The following is a 20,356-nucleotide window of genomic DNA, read 5'->3' as shown; positions in this document are numbered from 1 at the left end:
TTTAGTTGTAGGGGCTGGGGTTGTGGCTCAGTGGCAGAGTGCTTGCTAGCCTGAGTGAGACACTGGGTTCAATTCTCAGCATCACATATAAACAAACAAATAAATAAAGGCCCATCAATAACTAATAAAATTTTTTAAATATATATATTTTTTAGTTGTAGATGAACACACAGTAACTTTATTTCTATGTGGTGCTGAGGATGGAACCCAGTACCTCACATATGTGATGCAAGTGTTTTACCATGGAGCTACAGCCCCAGCTCTTTTATTCATTTAACTTTTGGTAATCCTATAAAAAAGATTATCAAACACTAACTGACTATATTTTAAATGATTTCTTCAGAGGCTCAGAATGACTAAAGGAATAGAAGACCTGAGACTGATACACAAACTCAGAATATCTCTCTTTCTTCTGTATCTATTTATTTCTGCAAGTATTTTGGTAGCTATCTGCCAGCTGTGCCACTCCCACTGTACCATACCTATCTCAGTGCCTGCCTGGAAGAGATACAGGAAAAACGCCTGTGATGAAGAGTGAATGCAGTTACTCATATTGAAAAGGAAAGGAGAAATTCTACAGAATTATTTGCTTCAAAATCCAGGGTATGGAGGAAAGTGCTTAAATTCCAGAGAACTGAACGATCATTTTGCTTTGAAAACGATCTATGACCCTATTAATTACCTGAAGTTTTGGACATAGGTATAATCCTCTTCTTTCTGTATCAGATGTGATTTCACAATTGTATCTCGCAGTCCAAACTTCTGCATGGATAACATATGAGCCTTGTTTGATACTGTGATAGTGGAGGAGCGAACCATGTCCGTGATCTCAGACTTGGATTTATTCTGTCTGGAAAAAAATAAAAACTTTTTTTCATATTTTGATGAGTTCTCCATAGCAAAATAAATGAGTATGAAGCTAGAAGTCTCCACACATTAGCATCCGAATCCCAGAAGACTAAAGAAGCCAAATTTGCTAAAGAAACACTACTTCTATGGGGAATTAAGTGAACTTATGTGTTGTTGATTGCATAGTGTACTGGTCTAGAGAGTCTTCTGATAATATAGTCATAGAATCTTAGGCTAGAAGGTGATCTTGAAGATATATCTAATAATTCATTCATTCATTTTCTTTTTTTTCTTTCTTCTTTTTTCCCCTCCCTTTTTGGTACTGAAGAATTAATTCAGGGGTACTTTAACACTGAGCTACACCCCCAGTCCTTTTTATTTTGAGACAGGTTCTTGCTAAATTGCTGAGGCTGGCCTCAAACTTGCAATCCTCCTGTCTCAGCCTCCTAAGTGGCTGGGATTACAGGAGTACCTGGCTTCATTCACTTTCTCTTCCTTTCTTTCTTTTTTATTTTTGCATGTGGTACTGGGAATTGAACCCAGTGACACTCCACTACTTAGCTATATCCCCAGCCCTTTCAATTAGTATTTTTTAAAAATTTGGTACCAGGGATTAGACCCAGAGGTACTTTACCTTTAAACCACATCCCCAGCCAGCCCTTTATTTTATTTTATTTAGATACAAAGTCTCACCAAGTTGCTTAGGGCCTCACTAAGTTTCTGAGGCTGGCTTTGAACTCACAAACTTCCTATCTCAGCCCCCTGTGCAGCTGGGATTACAGGTGTGTATCACCACACACAGCTATGTATTTTTTTAAACTTTGAAACAGAGTCTTACTAAATTGCTGAGACTACTTGTACTTGAGAACCTCCTACCTCAACCTGCCAGGGTACTGGAGTTACAGATGTGCACTACTAGGTCTGAAAATTCATTCATTTTCAAGTGAGAAAAACAAAAACTAGCATCACCCATGATTTGGCCCATTGGATGGTGGCAGAGTGCTTAGATTCAGATCTGACAATAAGTACTCTTTTTGGACCCTGATGTGTCACAAGATGATAAAACCCTTGATTTGATAATTTTACTCTGCATCTCTAGTCCACAGGGATAATCCAAAATAAAAAGACAATTAAAATATATATTTCATTATTATTTATGTAGTACTTATATTACAAATTATGTGCAACATAAGCAAAATTTGACATATCGACCTCATAGAACCCTATATAACAGCTCAAGAAATTTTTGTTGAAGGTTACTTAGTGAACTAAGATATGTAAGACACTTAAAACAATCTTGAGGGGTGGGGGTACTGGGAATTGAATCCAAGGGCACTTTACCACTAAGCTACATCCCCAGCCCTTTTTTAAAATTTTTTTTCAGTTATAGATGAACACAATACCTTTATTTTATTTGTTTTTATTTTTATGTGGTGCCAGGGACCAAACCCAGTGCCTCATACATGCTAGACAAGTGTTCTACCACTAAGCGACAACCCTGGCCCCCACAGCCCTTTTAGAGACAGGGGCCTCAAACTTAGGATCCTCCTGCCTCAGCCTCTCAAAATTGCTGGGATTACAAGTATGCCCCACCACGCCTGGCTACACAACCCTGGCCCCCACAACCCTTTTAGAGACAGGGTTTCATTAAGTTGCCGAAGCTGGCCTCAAACTTAGGATCCTCCTGCCTCAGCCTCTTAAAATTGCTGGGATTATAAGTATGCCCCACCACACCTGGCTACAATAATTTTGCATGTATACTATTACTATCATTATAGACTGACTAAGACTATGTAAATGTACCTGTGTACACCAAGATGACTTGAATGAGGTGAGAATGATAGATCTAGCTACAATTAAATTTGCAAGATTGCTCACTGGTTTTTTTTTTTTTTTTTTTTTTTTGGTGGTGCTAGGGATTGAATCCGGAGCCTTGTGCATGCGAGGCAAGCACTCTACCAACTGAGCTATCTCCCCAGCCCCTGCTCACTGCTTCTTAAATGCTTAATTAAAATACTGACATAAGTAAGAAAGGCCAGTTTAATCTTGACCAGATGATTCTGGCTATGATCAGTAGGGGGCACTGGAGTATAGACTAATGCACAAGGGGCAGGGGGATTAAAAAAGGAAAAAAGAAAGAAGTATCTACAACATCAAGAAACTCCTAAAAGAATGAGAGGGAAAAGATCAAACATTTCTAATTTTCTACATTCCCAATTGAGGGTTAGAATGCCACGTTTCAAATCCTAGATCAGCCACTTGCTAGTTCTGGGACCTTGGGTGACTCATGTAAATTCTTTATCACCTGAGTTGCCTTAGCTGCCAAACAGAGAAAAGTAGTTAGCCTTTAGGTCAAAGACAGTCCATGTAAGAGGATGATGCTGGCGTACACAGTAAGGGCTCCATGGATATCAGTATTGAGGACATGTCTTAGGCCAGCTGCCTGGGCCAATTTACATCACATGCAGTAGTGGTCTTGGTTCTCTACTGAGGGGAACCTCAGTCCTAAGAGATACAAATAAAGGAAGAGCTTCATTACCTCGGGAGCAAGCTTTCTGGTTTATCCTGACCCCTGGAGCTTTGGTCCACAAGTAGACCTTTCTCATTCAACCTTGAATTGTTGAAGTTTGAACCACCTAAAGAGAAGGAGAAGGAATTAAAACCCACTAAACATATACTTTAACATACCAGACCACAATTTTCCCAAATGACAGCCTACGAATCACAGGTAGTCTGCAGAGAGCTCGGAAGCACTGGAAAGGCCCATGCCAGTGTCTGGGTGAAGTCCCACCAGGCGGATAGAGAAAAAGGACTTCACCTGGAAGTCTTTACTGCTGACTAACCATGCTAGCTACTCTCCACTCCCATTTCTTGGGGACAGGGTATTTTATACTAAGAATAAAACTCTAAAATCTGAAAACCCAAGTTGTATCTTATGCTTTATTATTTATTGATCTTTTGACTTTGAATAAGCCACCCTCTCTTTTTTATTTATTGGGGGAAAGGTACTGGGGATTGAACTCAGTGGCACTTTACCAACGAAATTCATCCCCAGACCTTTTTATTTTTGACTTTGAGACAGGTCTTCCTAAATTGCTGAGGGTCTCGCTAAATTTTTGTGTCTGGCTTAGACCTTGCCATTCCTCCTGCCTCAGCCTCCTCATTTGCTGGAAGTACAGGCATGTGCCAGCACACCCAGCCCCACCCTCTTAATCTCAGTAATTTGACTTGTCCTGCCTTTGATCCGGGTTTAGGGATCAAATGAGCTGACATGTAAGGGTAAGCACTTTAATAGCCACCGACATATCATAAAATGGAAGATAGTGATCTTATTACCCTCTTCTGCAAGTGAGACTGCGGCTCCAAGGAAGAGAAAGGCAAAGGTCAAGAGATCTAAAATTGGAAAGGGTCCAAGTGCTATGGGAATGAGAAGTGCCTGTCTTTGTCAACAAAGTGCCTTAAAAACCAAAGAGCCCAAGGACTCTCAACAAAGAAATATTTGGGGAGATTTGTAAAACCAAGATAAACCTAAAAAGGAAATTAATCTGCCAAGAACTTTTTCTCCTTAGAAGCCAAAATTCTAGTCAACAGGGAACAAGACAAAGCCACAGAGAGGCAACATCAATTCACAAATTAGGGGAGGGAAGACCAGGCGCATGAAACACTGCAGAAGAATTCTGCTCTGAAGACTGTTACTAAACATGGATTTCTCACTGACTTTATCATTGTTTATAATAGTGTATGCTAATGTGTACATCTGTATATCTTGCTATATTTTAGTAATGAATTGGGAAAGTCAAACTTTAATCTGCTTTATTAATAAAAGCACAAAAGACCTGAAAAAAAAAACCAAACTTTTCAAAAGTAAAAATAAAAAGTTTTTATTTTATTAACATGAAAATAGTTACATTTCAGCACCTCCAATCAATCCCAAACGCTGTGAATGTTTATGCCCCTCCCTTCCATATATGGAAATCATAAGCCCCAAAATGATGGTATTAGGAGGTGAGACCTGCAGGAGGTGTTTAGGTCATGAGGTGAGCCCTCTGAAATGGGATTAGTGCCCACATGTAGGGATAAGGAGACAAAAGAGTTCCTACTCTTGCCACATGAGGACACAGAGGAGGCAGTCACAGGTAAATCAGGAAGTGGGCCCTAGCCAGACACCGAGTTCTACTGGAGCCTTGATCCTGTACTTCCCTGTCTCCAGAACTGTGGGAAACAAATCTGTCATTATTTCTTTTTTGGCAGAGGGCAGGGACCAGAGATTGAACTCAGGGGCACTGGGCCACTGAGCCACATCCCCAGCCTTATTTTGTATTTTATTTAGAGACAGGGTCTCACTGAGTTGCTTAGTGCCTCACTTTTGCTGAGGCTGGCTTTGAACTTGAAATCCTCCTACCTCAGCCTCCTGAACTGCTGAGATTACTGGTATGTGCCACTGTGCCTGGTGGCAAACAAATCTGTCATTAACAGCCATCCATATTATGTATTTTATTATGAAAAACATAGTGGTCTGAAAGGACTAGGACATAAAGGCCTTTCAATTTGGCTTTGGAAATGCCCCTTGAATCCTTATAGCCTATCCCTAATGTCACTGCAGCAATCAGTTACCAGTATTTCAACTGAATGACTACAAGAGCTTCAACTAGTCTCCCTGCCTCTTTTCTTTTTTGCGGGGGTACCAGGGATTGAACTCAGGGGCACTCAGCCACTGAGCCAAATCCCAGCCCTCTTTTGTATTTTATTTAAAGATCAGGTCTCACTGAGTTGCTATGCCTCGCTTTTGCTGAGACTGGCTTTGAACTCGTGATCCTCCTGCCTCAGCCTCGTGAGCTGCTGGGATTACAGGTGTGTGCCACTGAGCCCAGCAGATTTTTTTTTCTTTAAGTAAATCTTCTCACCTCACTTTACACTGAATAATCCCAATCCCTTCATATGGTGGCCAAGGTTCTTTCTTGTTTGGATGCTGCCACCTCTCATCAGTCCTCTGGCCACTACCTGCTTGATATCAGGCTGTAAGCACATCAAAGTCACTGCAGCTATGCAAAGATCCCATCAGAAACCACCTTCCTGCCAGGCATGGTGGTGCATGCCTGCAATCCCAGCAGCTCGGAGGCTGAGGCAGGAGTATCAGTAGTTTAAAGCCAGCTTCAGCAACTACAAAGCACTAAGCAACTCAGTGAGACCCTGTCTCTAAATAAAATACAAAATAGGGCTGGGGGTGTGGCTCAGTGGTTGAGTGCCCCCGAGTCCAATCCCCGTAGCAAAAAAAGAAAAGAAACCAACTTCCCTCTAACTCATTGTGGGTTGGCAGCTAACTCCTACCCATCCTGTAAGCAGGGGTAAGAAAACTTTTTCTGAAAGGGCCAGAGAGTAGTGTCCTCGGCTTTGCAAGCCTTACAGTCTGTGTCGCAAGCAACTGCCTGGCTCTGCAATCAGAGGGCAAATAAAGTTTTATATAAGGATCCTGAGGTGTGAATCTCATGTAATTTCCATGTGTCACAAAATGTTTCTTTAGTCTTTTCAAACATTCAAATATTTTTAGTTGCAGCTACTCAGGAAGCTGGGGTAGGAGGATTACTTTATTCCAAGAGTTTGGGGCAAGACTGGGCAAAATACAAACTCTGCCTTAAAAAAAGGAAAGAAAAGAAACAATTCTTAGCTCACAAGCTGTTGAACAAGAGGCACAGGCTGAATTCAGTCTATGGAACTGTGACCCAACCCCTGCTGCAGCACACATTTTAGAGACCACTTCTTCTAAGAAGCCTTTAAAAAAAAAAACAAAACTGTATTTGTAGATAGACAGCAGCCTTTTTTTGTTTTGTTTTTATGTAGTGCTAAGGATCCAACCCAGTGCCTCACATGTGTTAGGCAAGTGCTCTGCCACTGAACTACAACCCCAGCCCCAAGGAGCCTTTCTTGACCCCTCCTTGACCAGTTCCATAGCTCCCTCTATCCCCACATTATGGCCTCAACTGTTTTTTCTCCCCAGTTAGACTGGAAGTTTACTGAGGATGAGACCTTGCCCAATTGTTCCGTCATCCAGCACACCACCCAGTGTAAGTGGTACACTCACTCAATAACTCAACACGGGCTGGGGATGTGGCTCAAGCGGTAGCGCGCTCACCTGGTATGCGTGCGGCCCGGGTTCGATCCTCAGCACCACATACCAACAAAGATGTTGTGTCCGCCGAGAACTAAAAATAAATATTAAAAATTCTCTTCTCTCTCTCCTCTCTCACTCTCTCTCTAAAAAAAAAATAATAACTCAACAGAAAACACTAGGTGTGGATCCCTTAGGTGCCATACAAATACATATCATCCCAGCTTAAACTTGTGGTATTCTTTTGGGATATTCAAAGTGATCTTCCCATTACCTTCAGTGCACAATGAAAACAAGAAAAGGAGAATTAGAACAGGTTGTTTTGAGTCCTGTTGTCCCCAGGGTTACTTAAAAATTACTTCTGGAGGGGCTGGGGATGTGGCTCAAGCGGTAGCGCGCTTGCCTGGCATGCATGCGGCCCGGGGTTCGATCCTCAGCACCACATACAAAGATGTTGTGTCCGCCGAAAACTAAAAAATAAATATTAAAATTCTCTCTCTCTCTCTCTTTAAAAAAAAAAATTACTTCTGGAAACCAAATGCCCCGCTAGATTCTACTCTTGCTTTTTCAGTAAGCTATGCAGCTTAAAGAACTAAGTTTTTTTTTTTTTAAAAAAAAACTTATTTAGTTGACAGACTTTTATTTTATTTATTTATATATGGTGCTGAGAATCAAACCCAGGGCCTAAAACATGCTAGGGAAATGCTCTACCACTGAGCCATAACCGCAGCCCAAGAACTAAGCTTCCAAGTTAGTGAATAGCATGCCAGGTTAAGAATGTCTGAAATTTTAAAAAAATTACAATGCCAGTTGCTATCAAGGATAGAGGCCAACACTCATTTCACTGAATATAAACATAGAAAATGGTACAGCTACTCTGGAAGACAATTTGTCACTTTCCTCCAAAGCTAAATAGTATTACCATTTGACCAAACAATCACACTCACGGGTACCTATTAATTTGTAAATTTATGCCTACTTAAAGAACTGCACCCAAATGTTTATAGCTTTACTTACAATTGCCCAAACTAAAAGCAACCAAGATATCTTTCAATGAGTGAATTGATAAACAAACTCAATACATTCATATAAATATTTTCAGTAATAAAAAAGAATGTGTTATCAAACCTCAAAAGACAATAATAGGGCTGTGGATATAGCACAGTTGGTAGAGTGCTTGCCTCACATGCACAAGGCCCTGGGGTCAATCCCCAGAACCACAAAATAAAAACTAAAAACCCATAGGACATTATAGCACAAAGAATGAACTTTAATATATGCAATTTTTTTCAAGAGACAGGGTCTCTCTCTGTTGTACAGACTGGCCCTGAACTCTTAGGCTCAAGGGATCCTCCTGCCTCAGCCTCCCAAGCAAGTGGGACCAAGCAGTTTCCATGGCACCAGGCTCTAATGAATACAAATTTCAAAAAATCATTTGGGACTTAGCATGTGCAAAGCCCTGAGTTTGATCCCCGGCACTGCAAAAACAAAACAATACAAAAAATCATTTAGGAAATCAGGGTATCCTGGAGTGAATGTAGAAAATGACAAAAAAAAAAAAAAATCCAACTCTATCCCAAATGTATGAAACAAACACACTGAGAGGGGTAGGAGAAATTTCTAAGTAATTTCAGCAATGAGTGGAGTCTGTCAGACTAACAGCAAATGGAACTGTATGTAAGCACTGTGCTCTCGTTGACAGCACTGTCCCATGAGGGTATGGATGAACAATTCTGAACCCACTACACATGTACACTGGTTTGAACAATAGCATGAATGGATGGTGAGTGGTGGAAGTCAGGTTTCCCACTGTTAGAGTGGGAGGTTGCAGATAAAGCAAAGGGAAGAAGCTAGAATAATCCATGTAGCAAGGGATTAGAGTTAAAGACATCTTATGCATTCATATTCAGTCTAATATAGAGTTACATGTAGAAATATTTATAGATGTGTATATATACATAATAAGAATATATACACATATTTCCTTGCTCTGTCAGTTGAGAGGACCTAGAACCAAGAACACAACAATGAGCACACTCTAATGCTCAGATCTTAGTTTCTTTCTTTGTTGGGTTTTTGCTTTTGTATAGGGGATTGAACCTAGGGACACCTAATCACTAAGCCACAACGCCAACCCTCTTTAAGACAAGATCTCGCTAAATTGCTGAGGTTGGCCTCAAACTTAACAATCCTCCAGCCTAAGCCTCCTGAGTCACTGGGATTACAGGCGGGTGCCCTGTGCCTGACTTCAGACCTTGATTTCTCATATTGTTCTCCAATAAAAGGAACCAGAGCTCCTGGGAAGGATGACTAATTTAGGACTGGAACAGAAAATGTACAAAATGAGCCCTAAACATCTTGTAGTGCCAGAAATCAAGAAACTGCTGGGGTGGGGGGAATAAAAATAAAAACCAACCCAGCTACAATAATGAGGATAGTTAAAGGGACACAGAAGCCAACTGAGAGAGTGAAAGAGCTCCCAATGGCCAAAGTGGGAACAACTGAGCAATAAAATAAAGTAGCACTGGATTATAACTCAATATATAAAATAAGTGTCCATCGGTCCATGTTGATACAAAACTAAATAAAAAAATACATGGGAGAGAAGAGACAAATCTTCCATGAAGAATTCCAAATAACTTATAGAGACAGCTCCATCTCCAAGGAGGCAGAGCATGACTTCCCACTCTTCAAGCACGGGCTGCATACAGTGACTTCCTTCCAAAGAGTACAGTATGGAAAGGGGGAAAATGAAAGCTTTATGGTGGAGAAACCTAACAAAAACTTCCTGGGCCAACTGGCCAAATTTCATAACAACATAGGTCATGTTAGTGTGCACCTTTGATGTAGCACGATAAGAATGAAACTTCACCTCTGAGGTGCCCCCATAGTCTAATGAGAAAACATCAGATGAATCCAAACGGGGGTCTTGACCAGTACCCTCAGAACTGTCAAGGTTGTGAAAAACAAGGGACATCTCAGCCAAGAGCCTAAGGAGACAGGACAACTAAATCTAATGTGGTGACCTAGATGGGACCCTGGAGCGGAAAAGTACATTAGGTAAAATCCAAGGGAATGGGAACAGATTCTGGATTTCACATCCCAGCCTCTTCTCAACCCCTGCGATTGGCCCTGTCTCCACTGCAACTGCTTGTGTCAAGATGCCCATAACCTTCATGTTGCCAAATCCCAATGTCACTTCTCAGTCTTCAGCTCAGTCTACTTCCACCTCTTTGCAGTACTTGAGGGATGATCACTTCCTCCTTCCATGAACACTTTCTTTAGTCCAGGAAGGCTCATTTCTTTCTCCACACCCTGCCCCCATGCCCCCAGGGAGACCCCAGGCAAGGCTTCAGACTCAGACTTCCTCTCTAACTTTTCCTCATCTAAAGATCTCAAAGCCTCAGCGTTTTAAAAACCACCAATATGCCAATCACTCCATCACAGACCTTCCAGGTTCTTATGCCCCACCTCCCTGCTCTGCTTTCTTCACCTCAGTTAAATGTCACGTCATTCAACCACTTGCTCAGACTAAAAACCCAGGATCCACCCGTGACTTTTTCCTTCTCACATCTACAACAAATTCATTAGCAACTCTGGCAAGTTCTACTTTTGAAAATATACCCAGAAGTTGCCAGGCGCGGTGATGCACACCTGTAATCCCAGCGGCTCTGGAGGCTGAGACAGGAGGATTGTGAGTTCAAACCCAGACTCAGCAACTACAAGGCGCTAAGCAACTCAGTGAGACCCTGACTCTAAATAAAATACAAAATATTTTAGGGAATGTGACTCTGTGGTCGAGTGTCTTGAGTTCAATCCCCAGTACCCCCTTCAAAAAAAAAAAAAAATACACACCACACACAAGTTCTCACTGAGACTACAACAGCAGCTTCCTAACTGTCTTGTGTGCTACTATGTGTACACCCCAAGAGTCAGTTTCCCAAACAGCAGACGGAATAAACTTTGAAAAAAAAAATCACATCACTATATCAGAAGGAACTTCAAGTAGCTTCCCATCACCTTGAGAATAAAATCCAACCTCCTCATCAGAGTTTTATAAGACTAGGCCTCTAATGCCTCTCCAACCTCACTCACTGAGACCCTGCCACACTTCATTTTTGGCTGTTCCCGGGGCACACCAAGCTCATTACTGATTCAGGACCTTTGCTATTACTGGTCCCTCTGTCTGAAATGTGCTTCCTCTGGACCCCCATCCATCACTCCCTTTCATTACAAAGGTCTAACACTTACTCTGACACTACCTGAGTCCCTGCCACCTCACACTTGCCCTTAATTCAGAGGCTCCTAAATTTTCTCAGTCCATAGCACCCTCCTTCTCAATCATTTTTTCAAGACACCTTGAAGCCACGAGAAATATCTAACAGTTTTAAGTAGTTAGTGCTAAATAAATTAATATGTATGTAAGTCCTCACAACTTAGTAGCAGTTTTGTTTTTTGTTTGTTGGTTGGTACTGAGGACTGAATCCGGAGTGCTTTATCCTTGAGCTACATCTCATTCCTTTTTATTTTTTGAGACAGAGCCTTCCTAAATTGCTGAGGGTCTCACTAAATTGCTGAAGTTGACCTTGAACTTTTGATTCTCCTGCCTCAACCTCCTCAGTTGCTGGTGGGATTATAGGTGTGCACCACCACACCCAGCTTCCATTCCATCTTAAGCACAATTATTGGGTTGGGAATACAGCTCAGACCACTTGTCCAGAATCTCTGAGGTCCTGGGTTCCATCCCTAGCACCAACAAAACACTAACAAAAATTAATAACAATTACTCACCAATGTATGCCTGTTATACTATACAACTTCTCAAACCCTGGAATCAGGTGGACATCACATATAATATTTCACATGGTTTAAGCACAGTATAGATTGAACATATCTAATCCAAAATGTCCAAAATCCAAAACTTTTTGAGTACCACCATAATGCCACAGTGGAAAATTCTACACCACCAAACTTAGTTTCATGCAACTCAGTGAGACCCTGTCTCTAAATAAAATACAAAATATTTTAGGGAATGTGACTCAGTGGTCACATTATTAAAGATATTGCACAAAATTACCTCCTGGCTATGTGTATATGATATACATGAAACACAGTGAATTTCTTTTTTTTTTTTTAAAGAGAGAGTGAGAGAGGAGAGAGAGAGAGAGAGAGAGAGAGAGAGAGAGAGAGGGGGAATTTTTAATATTTATTTTCTAGTTCTCGGCGGACACAACATCTTTGTATGTGGTGCTGAGGATCGAACCTGGACCGCACGCATGCCAGGCAAGCGCGCTACCGCTTGAGCCACATCCCCAGCCCAACACAGTGAATTTCATGTTTTATCCTTGAGCTACATCTCCAAAATCTGGAAAACAAATCCATTAACTGAAACATTTTCAGTCTCAAGCATTTTGGACAGGGACATGCATTAAATCACAGCAGCCACCAAAACCCAAGTTTCTAAAAATATGATCTCAAAAAGGAATGCAGCACTCTCCACTGATGAAACTGTGAGCCAGTGGTTCCTATTTACCCTGAAAAGTTTTAAATCTCCCACAATGTCCCTGTGAGTGTCACTGCAGAGCCTCAGCTCTGTGTGCTTTAACGCACAGTTTGGGAATGACAGCCCAGCTTTTAAAATTTTTTTCCTTGGGCTGGAGATGTGGCTCAAGCAGTAGTGCACTCACCTGGCATGCGCAGGGGCCCTGGGTTCGATCCTCAGCACCACATACAAATAAAGTAAAGATGTTGTGTCCACCAAAAACTAAAAAATAAATATTAAAAAATTCTCTCTCTAAAAAAAAAAAAAAAAAAAAAAAATTTTTCCTCTTAGAATTAGTACCATTTGAAGGGCTGGGGGTGGAGCTCAGTGGTAGAGTACTGCCTAGCATGAGGCCCTGGGTTCAATCCCCAGCACTACAAAAATAAAATAACCACTACCCTTTGATATTACATCACATTTATAATAAAATTTTATTTATTTATTATTGGATGTCATCCTCACTAAAAGTTACACCCTATGAGGCAAGACTGCCTTCGTGCTATTTCCCTGAGATGCATCCAGGGACTGGGGCGCAACAGACATTCAATGTATTACAGATATGAAAGAATCAATTACAAAGTTCCACTTGACCATTACCTTCCTGTGTGACTTGAGAAGTCACTTCCTCTCTTTGGGTCTTAGTTTCTTCATCTATAAAATAGGGACTTCAACATTAACAGTTCCTGGGGCTTTATAACATTCAACATTAACAGTTCCTGGGGCTTTATAACATGCAAAGGCACCTGCACTTTTCACAGGAATGTCAGTGCTTTCTAATTACACCCTCAGGATTTTCTTTCTTTGGATACTTCCTAACTGCCAGGCTGAAATGACATCTCCTGGGGACAAATGGTCTGCCCCTGTGGATTCGGCTTATGTCCATGGGTAGGAAGCACACTGGTGGGGAAACCGCCCTGCAGACCTACATCTTGCCAATGCTCTCACATGGGATCTCTCCCTGGACTCAGTCCAGCAAGGCTGGACATCTTCATTCATGACTCCACAGATGGAAACTTTAAGGCAGGATTTGGGGAATTTCCAGCCACAGGGCAGTCTTCTCAGAACTTCTTTTCCCCAGAATATGGCACAGAAGCTGACTGTCAGCAGCTCCTTACCAAATTTACCATTAGAAAGTACCATGATTCCCTCTCTGGCCACAACTTCCTGTCCTGTCTCCTCTCCTGCTCCCCGACTCCCACTCTGCCCTTTTTCCCCACCTCAGACCCCCAATCCATTGTCAGCCAATTTAATAGGTCACTTCTGGGATCTTTTCTTTCTTTTCACATTCAGTTATCAAGTCTATGGATTTCCTCTGATAAACACCTTTAAACCTGACACTTGTTCCTGTCCCCACCGACATGCCTTAGTTCAGGCCTTCAATATTTCTGCAAAGCCCAAAATGATTTCTTTACCTCCATCTTCACCCTCTCCAAACCAGCCTGCCACCACATGGAAAACACAATCTAAGCAGCTCATTATTGTGTGTAAAATCCCTCAATAATTTATAAGACTTTTGGAATAAAACTAATCTCTGAGTTACACACAAGGTCCTTTATAATCAGCTGCAGAGTACGTCTTAGCCCATCCCATCCCCACTCCAGCCTGTCCTCCCCACTCCTCAATCCAGTCACACCAATTTACCTTTCCAGATGATGCCTCCTCATCCTATCCCTGATCCTGGGTATATTTTTTTCCTACTATTATCAAGTATTTATTTTACACTTTGCAAAGCTGATCCTGAGTGTATCCTAACCTCCATCACATGGTGGACTACAAACTCATTCTTCAACTTCAAGACTCAGCTCAGGAGCCATCTTCAGAAAGCTGTCTCTAGCCCTCTTCTCACATCCTCACAAAGTGTCCAGGCATTCTTCATAATGGAATCATAACTGGGCTTACCTCTCAGTGGCTTCTGCCTTGCCATAATACAGGGCCCATACTAGGCAGTCAGGAAATGCATACTTAACAAATGGACTCAATTCTTCTTATGTTCAGGTCATTTTTCAGTGGTGATTTCTGGGTGCCTCCCCCATGACCACCTTTCATGCCTACAACTAATGGCATTTCCCAGTAGGAAACTACCTAGTAAGTCAACCGTAGTAACAGCTCCAGCTTGAAAGAGAACACAGGAAAAGAAAGGTGGGAGCATCTCATGAAGATGGAAGGGAGATCAGCAGAGTAGAGGAAAGGGACAAGCGGGGGGAACTAAGGAAGGAAGGGGATTTACTGGGGATCAGTTTGACCAAAATAGACTGCTATGTTGTGTGCATATACAAATGGGTAACAGTAAATCCCACCATTGTATACAACTATAATGCACTGATTAAAAAATATGGGGGAAAAACCCTCCAGCTTCATCTCAATGTGAAAAAAGTACAGAATGTTGGAATTGTTTTGCAACTTCTGCACTTTGCACCACACATCTTAGGGACTCAAAACTCCTCTCGCATGCCTTCCTAAATAGACACTGTTGGCTCCTGAGGTTCCTCCTCAGCCTGAGCAGCAATGTATCCTGAGAGAGCCCTACAATCCCTTATATGAAACCCTCTGAGCCAAATGCATTTTGAAATGAATTTGGGGGTTTTAGAAAGATAATACACTACCTGTACCATATACTACAATAACCCCAGCAGAGTATGTGGCATAGTATAACTCATGAATAATGACACTTAGTGGGATAAATAAAGCCTATAAATAGTCTCATATCAGTAAAAGCAATTCTTACTGCCAAACTGAGCCCAAATTAAGCTTGGTCCAAACTTACCAGAAAATTATTTTCAGCCTTCAGAGCTTTCAGGATCTCAGACTGCCAATAAGGCACTGAGGGTGGCAGCTGTGAGTATGCTCTGATGTATCCAAACCCATCAGAAAGGGGTGCAGCATAAGTCAATGTACATACATATCACATTTATAACCACACATATGTGTTATAGAGACACATATTGCTACAGCTGGGATGTGGCTTGCCCCCAAAGGTTCACTAGAAGCTTAATCCTCAGTGTGGCAATGTTGAATGGTGGTGGATCTTTTCAGAGGTGGGGTCTATGGGAAGGTAATTTGGTAAATGGGAGTGGTATTTTGAACTATTAGGGGTTCTTCAAAAGTGAATTGTTATAATTCAAGCACAGTGAGTGGTGCATACCTATAAACCCAACAACTCAGGAGGCTGAAGCAGGAGGTCAGCCTCAGCAACTCGGCAAGACCCTGTCTCAAAAATAAAAAGGGCTGGGGATGTAGCTCAGTGGTAAAGTACCCCTGGGTTCAATCCCCATTCCAAAAAAAAAAAAAGAAAAAAGAAAAAAGAAAAACCATCGGGGTGGGGAGGCTTTTAGAAAGAACAAGCCTGGCTCAAATCCTTTGGCTTCCTGTTTCATGGTGTGCTCTCTCTCAGGCACTGCCACCACTGTGATGCCATTCACCACAAGGTGCTCACCAGAGGCCGAACAGATAGGGCCAGCTTGTTCTTGGGCTTTCACTCTCTAAAACTGTGAGCTAAGTAAACCTTTCTTAACTCCATGCAGCATCAGATACTTTGTTACAGTAAAAGAAGCTATGAGACATAAACACTAGAAAGTCTGGATGGGTATCCACCAAAGCCTTAATGGTGGTCATTTCTGAGTGCTAGGATTTGGAATCAGACTTAGGTTCTATTTTGGTCCTGACTTTTACTAGCTGTGGGACTTTGGGCAAATTGTCTAACTTCTCCAAGTCTCTGTTTCCTTGTCAGAACAAAGATGTCTCCTATAGTTGCTGTCTTCTTTTCCCAGGGTTAGCTTTAACTTGAGGCTACCCCTCACTCCATGGCAAAAGGAGCTCTAGAAGCCGAATCAGACCTGTGCAAGTTCCAGACCCACAAAACAAAAAGGCAAGGCCTCAATTTCAATGTCTTAAGGCCAGCCCTATCAGTGATGTGGGACTCTATGATTTTTTTTTTTTTTTTTTTTTGGTACTAGGGATTGAACTCAGGCACTCAACCAGTGAGCCACGTCCCCAGCCCTATTTTGTATTTTATTTAGAGAAAGGGTCTCACTGAGTTGCTAAGCACCATGCCATTGCTGAGGCTTTGAACTCGCCATCCTCCTGTCTCAACCTCCTGAACTGCTGGGATTACAGGCATGGTCACCATACCCGGCCTTGACTCTAGGCTTTTTGATGCAAAGAAATAAACCAAACTCGGGGCTGGGGATGTGGCTCAAGCGGTAGCGCGCTTGCCTGGCAAGGTCCTACTTCCCCACTAGGTTCCACCTCCTGCAGTTTCTGTCACCTCCCACTAGTCTACTCGAATCATGACTCTCTCAGTGGATTAACCCACTGGTAAGTTCAGAGCCCTCATGATTCAATCACCTCCCCAAAGCCCACCTCTGAACATTGCCACACCAGGGACCAAGCCCTCAACACAGGAGCCATTGGGGGCGTTTCATGCCAGATCATACAACTGTTACTGGGCTTTTCTACAAGGTCTTCTGCACACGGGTGGATCCTGGGTAAAAATGTAGTCAGATGTCTAGGCCTGTTCCGGGAGCCCTCCCTCTGTCATCAGGACTGTCCTTCTCCTGTGGTAGGTTTGTAATCCTGCCATCCACTCACCCCTCTTCTTAGGCAGCCAGAAAGAGTCAGCCAAGGGTCTCTTCTTTCTCACAGCTGTTGTCCTCCAGGCCATCACCTCCTTGTTTGTTGCCTCAAGAGCCTCCGGAGTAGGAGAGATCCTCCCACTCCTTACACAATGCCTCTCTGGACTCAGCCACATCTACTCTGATTTAATCTCTCTCTGCTCTAAAATGTCCCAGGTTACACCACTGCCTAGAGGTTAAGGTCCAAACTGGTTCAACTAGCCTATGAGGCAAAGAGCCTCATATTGGCTTGACTCCACCATCCAGACAGCCCGATCTAAAAAGACAGGTTCCCCACGCACACACCCTCCTCTCTCGCCTCCCTAGGTACGCCTTCTTTCTGGCCAACTCCCCTTTAAAGCACGGCCTCAGTTCCTTCATGAAGCCCCACTAACCTGCACCTGTCCTCTGGAGGCCTTGCTTTATTCTGAGGGCTTTCTTGTCCGTGTATCTTGTTCAACATTTTAAGAGACATTAGAGTGTTCTAGAAAAGCCTTAGGCTTTGGAATAAAACACAGCAGGCTATTTTAGTGGTACCATTCATTACCTTATGTAAAACCTCAAGCAAATGACTTGTTTTTCCTCTTTTATAAAATGGAGAGGACACTGCCACACTTCAGAGAAGCCCAAAGTATAAAATACAATCTCTATGGGTCAGGAGCCTAGCACCATGCCTGGCAACAGCAGATAATCAGGAACTATTTGTTCTTTTCTTTCTTCATCACTCCTAATCCTCTGCTGCTTTAATAACAATAACTGCCATTTATCAAGCACACTTTCAGAGCTAGGTTCTATGCCACATGCTCCATGTACTGTTCATGATTATTGTTCTCATTTTACAAATAAGGATACTGAGGCAGACATGCCCAAGGACACAGAATCAGTAAATGGCACAGCTGACATTAAAACTCAGATCTGTTTTGATTCCAAGGCCCTACAACCTCCCCTTTTACAACTATGAGCACAAACATCATCAATAAAATTGAAAACTCTGAGGGATAAGTACTAACCTAGAAAGAAAACAAAGCAGAAGCTCCACAGTGGTTTCTGCAGGATGTGTGGGTGTGCGGGTATCAATGCAGGGTGGAGATCATATTCTACCCTTCCTAAGCATCTACTGGTCAGGTCCAGAAGGAGGTGCCCCTCCTATCCTCCTATCCACCAGCCTTTGCATTCCATTTCCACCAACTAGAAGAACCTGCAAAACCATATGAGCAAAACACCACAAATGATGTGCTCTAAAATACCAGCAAGGTTAAATGGGTTAATCCAATGCTTGCCATGACACTACGTCATCTCCAAGCCACATGGGGGCATCCCATGGGTTCTTTCAATTTAAGAGGGCAACACACATCAGCAAGAGATCCACTCAATCCACAGGGAGGTAACAGATACATATCCAACTACTCGGAATCTAAGTTGGGCTGTGTTCATGACAAGAAAAAATACTTATCATGAACAATATTAATGGCAAACACTTAAGTCTCACTATATATAGAACACTGCTTTCATCACTGTGGTGTCTTTTCTCTTCACAATTACTCTATGAGGTAGGTGCCACATTTCAGACCAAGAAAAAAACACAGAGAGGTTAAACTACTTGCCCAAATACACAGAGTAAGTAGGGAACGGCACAGCCAGCATTCAAACCCAGGGCATCAGAGAGGAGAGTCTGTGCTTTTTTTTTTTTTTTAAGAGAGAGAGAGAGAGAGAATTTTAATATTTATTTATTTTTTAGTTTTCAGCAGACACAACATCTTTGTTTGTATGTGGTGCTGAGGATCGAACCCTGGCCACACGCATGCCAGGTAGCGCCCGAGAGTCTGTGCTCTCAAATAAAAAACTTACAACTCCTCAGAGAATACAAGGGCTCAGAAACCAGAGGAAATAACTTCAGCAAAAGCATCAAGCAAAATGTTCAGACAGAAGTAACAACAAGTAAGATAAATAAGAGTGAAAAATTATGCTGAGAGGCACTTGGAGTCATCTAGGGGTTACAGGGGTTAGGACTCGAGTACTACATTCAAACAAATGACCTGAGTTCTGTTTTCAGCTCTGTCACCAACCAGGTTGAATGATCACTGGCATGTTACCTACCCTCTCAGAGCCTCAGTCTCCCCAAATGAAAAACGAAGATTCTCTTGTGGAACTTTATGGCATAGTATAAGGCCAACAGTCCCATAGTAAGTACTTCACAAATTGCAACTGCTAATGAAACTACTAGTGATAATAACAATAAATTCAGGGACAAACTGCAAGACTGAACGCTATGTGGAGTTTGAATTTTACTCATATAGCAAAGGGAAGCTAAGTGTTTACATAGTACTTAGTACACAAGGCAGGGAGCTCTTGAGTGCAGTTCATAACACAGGGCACCTGGCCTTAAAAAGAATGGAAAGAATCCATTTTTGCCACTTCAGTCTAGCCACTAATCTAAATAGTTCCGTCATCCTTTTTTCTTTTTCGGTACTGGGTTTGAACTCATTTGATCACTGAGCCACATCCCCAGCCCTATTTTGTATTTTATTTAGAAACAAGGTCTCACTGAGTTGCTCAGCGTCTCTCTTTTGCTGAGGCTGGCTTTGAACTTTTTTTTAAAAAATATTTATTTTTTTAGTTTTAGGTGGATACAATATCTTTATTTTACACTTATGTGGTGCTAAGGATCGAACCCAGTGCCTTGTGCATGCTAGGAAAACACTCTACCACTGAGCCACAACTCCAGCCCTGGCTTTAAACTCTTGATCCTCCTGCCTCAGCCTCCTGAGCTACTGGGATTACAGGCGAGTGCCATTGCACCAGCTATGTCATTCTTTTTTGTTTGTTTGATTCTGGTCCTGGGAACAAAACCCAGGGCCTTATGGATATTCTATAATTTTCTTAAAAATCAAATAACTATGCTGAGTTTTCTTTTTACATTTCCCAGTATCTTCATGGCAAAAAACAAAGTACCACAGATTTTCGCACAGACATCTCTTAAAAACCCATTTTGTGGGGCTAGGACTCAGTGGCAGAGCGTTTGCATATCACATGTGAGGCACTGGGTTCAATTCTTAGCACCACATAAAAATAAAACAAAGGCATTCTGTTCATCTACAACTACCAAAAAAAAAAAAAAAACCCACATCTTGTACCCTATTGTACCCTATACTCAAGATAAACCCTGGACTCAAGATCCAATCTACAAATATGACCAGTTTAGCTTTCAAGGAGGAAGACTACAGAGTAATTACTTTTTTTTTTTTTTTG

General features: G+C 42.1%; 1 protein-coding gene across 13 annotated transcripts in view; it reads right to left on the bottom strand.

The window, feature by feature from the left end:
- The window catches only part of INPP5B (inositol polyphosphate-5-phosphatase B), a 54,973-nt gene that overhangs the window by 19,812 nt on the left and 14,805 nt on the right, over window positions 1-20,356 (bottom strand). For 11 of the 13 annotated variants that reach the window (XM_081306610.1, XM_081306611.1, XM_081306605.1 and 8 more), the window contains 2 exons: window positions 3,389-3,485; window positions 683-850 (listed from right to left, as the gene is read on the bottom strand). In XM_081306610.1, the coding sequence (XP_081162736.1) occupies window positions 683-850; window positions 3,389-3,485 (265 nt within the window). Of the gene's footprint in view, window positions 1-682; window positions 851-3,388; window positions 3,486-17,084; window positions 17,410-18,117; window positions 18,162-20,356 lie in introns of those variants that run through there. The other 2 variants (XM_081306609.1, XM_081306607.1) reach the window with 2 other exon arrangements.

Source organism: Spermophilus citellus, assembly GCF_964194105.1.
Source record: "Spermophilus citellus genome assembly, chromosome: 9".
Taxonomy (NCBI): Eukaryota; Metazoa; Chordata; class Mammalia; order Rodentia; family Sciuridae; genus Spermophilus; species Spermophilus citellus.
This window is presented reverse-complemented; position numbering and strand designations above follow the sequence as displayed.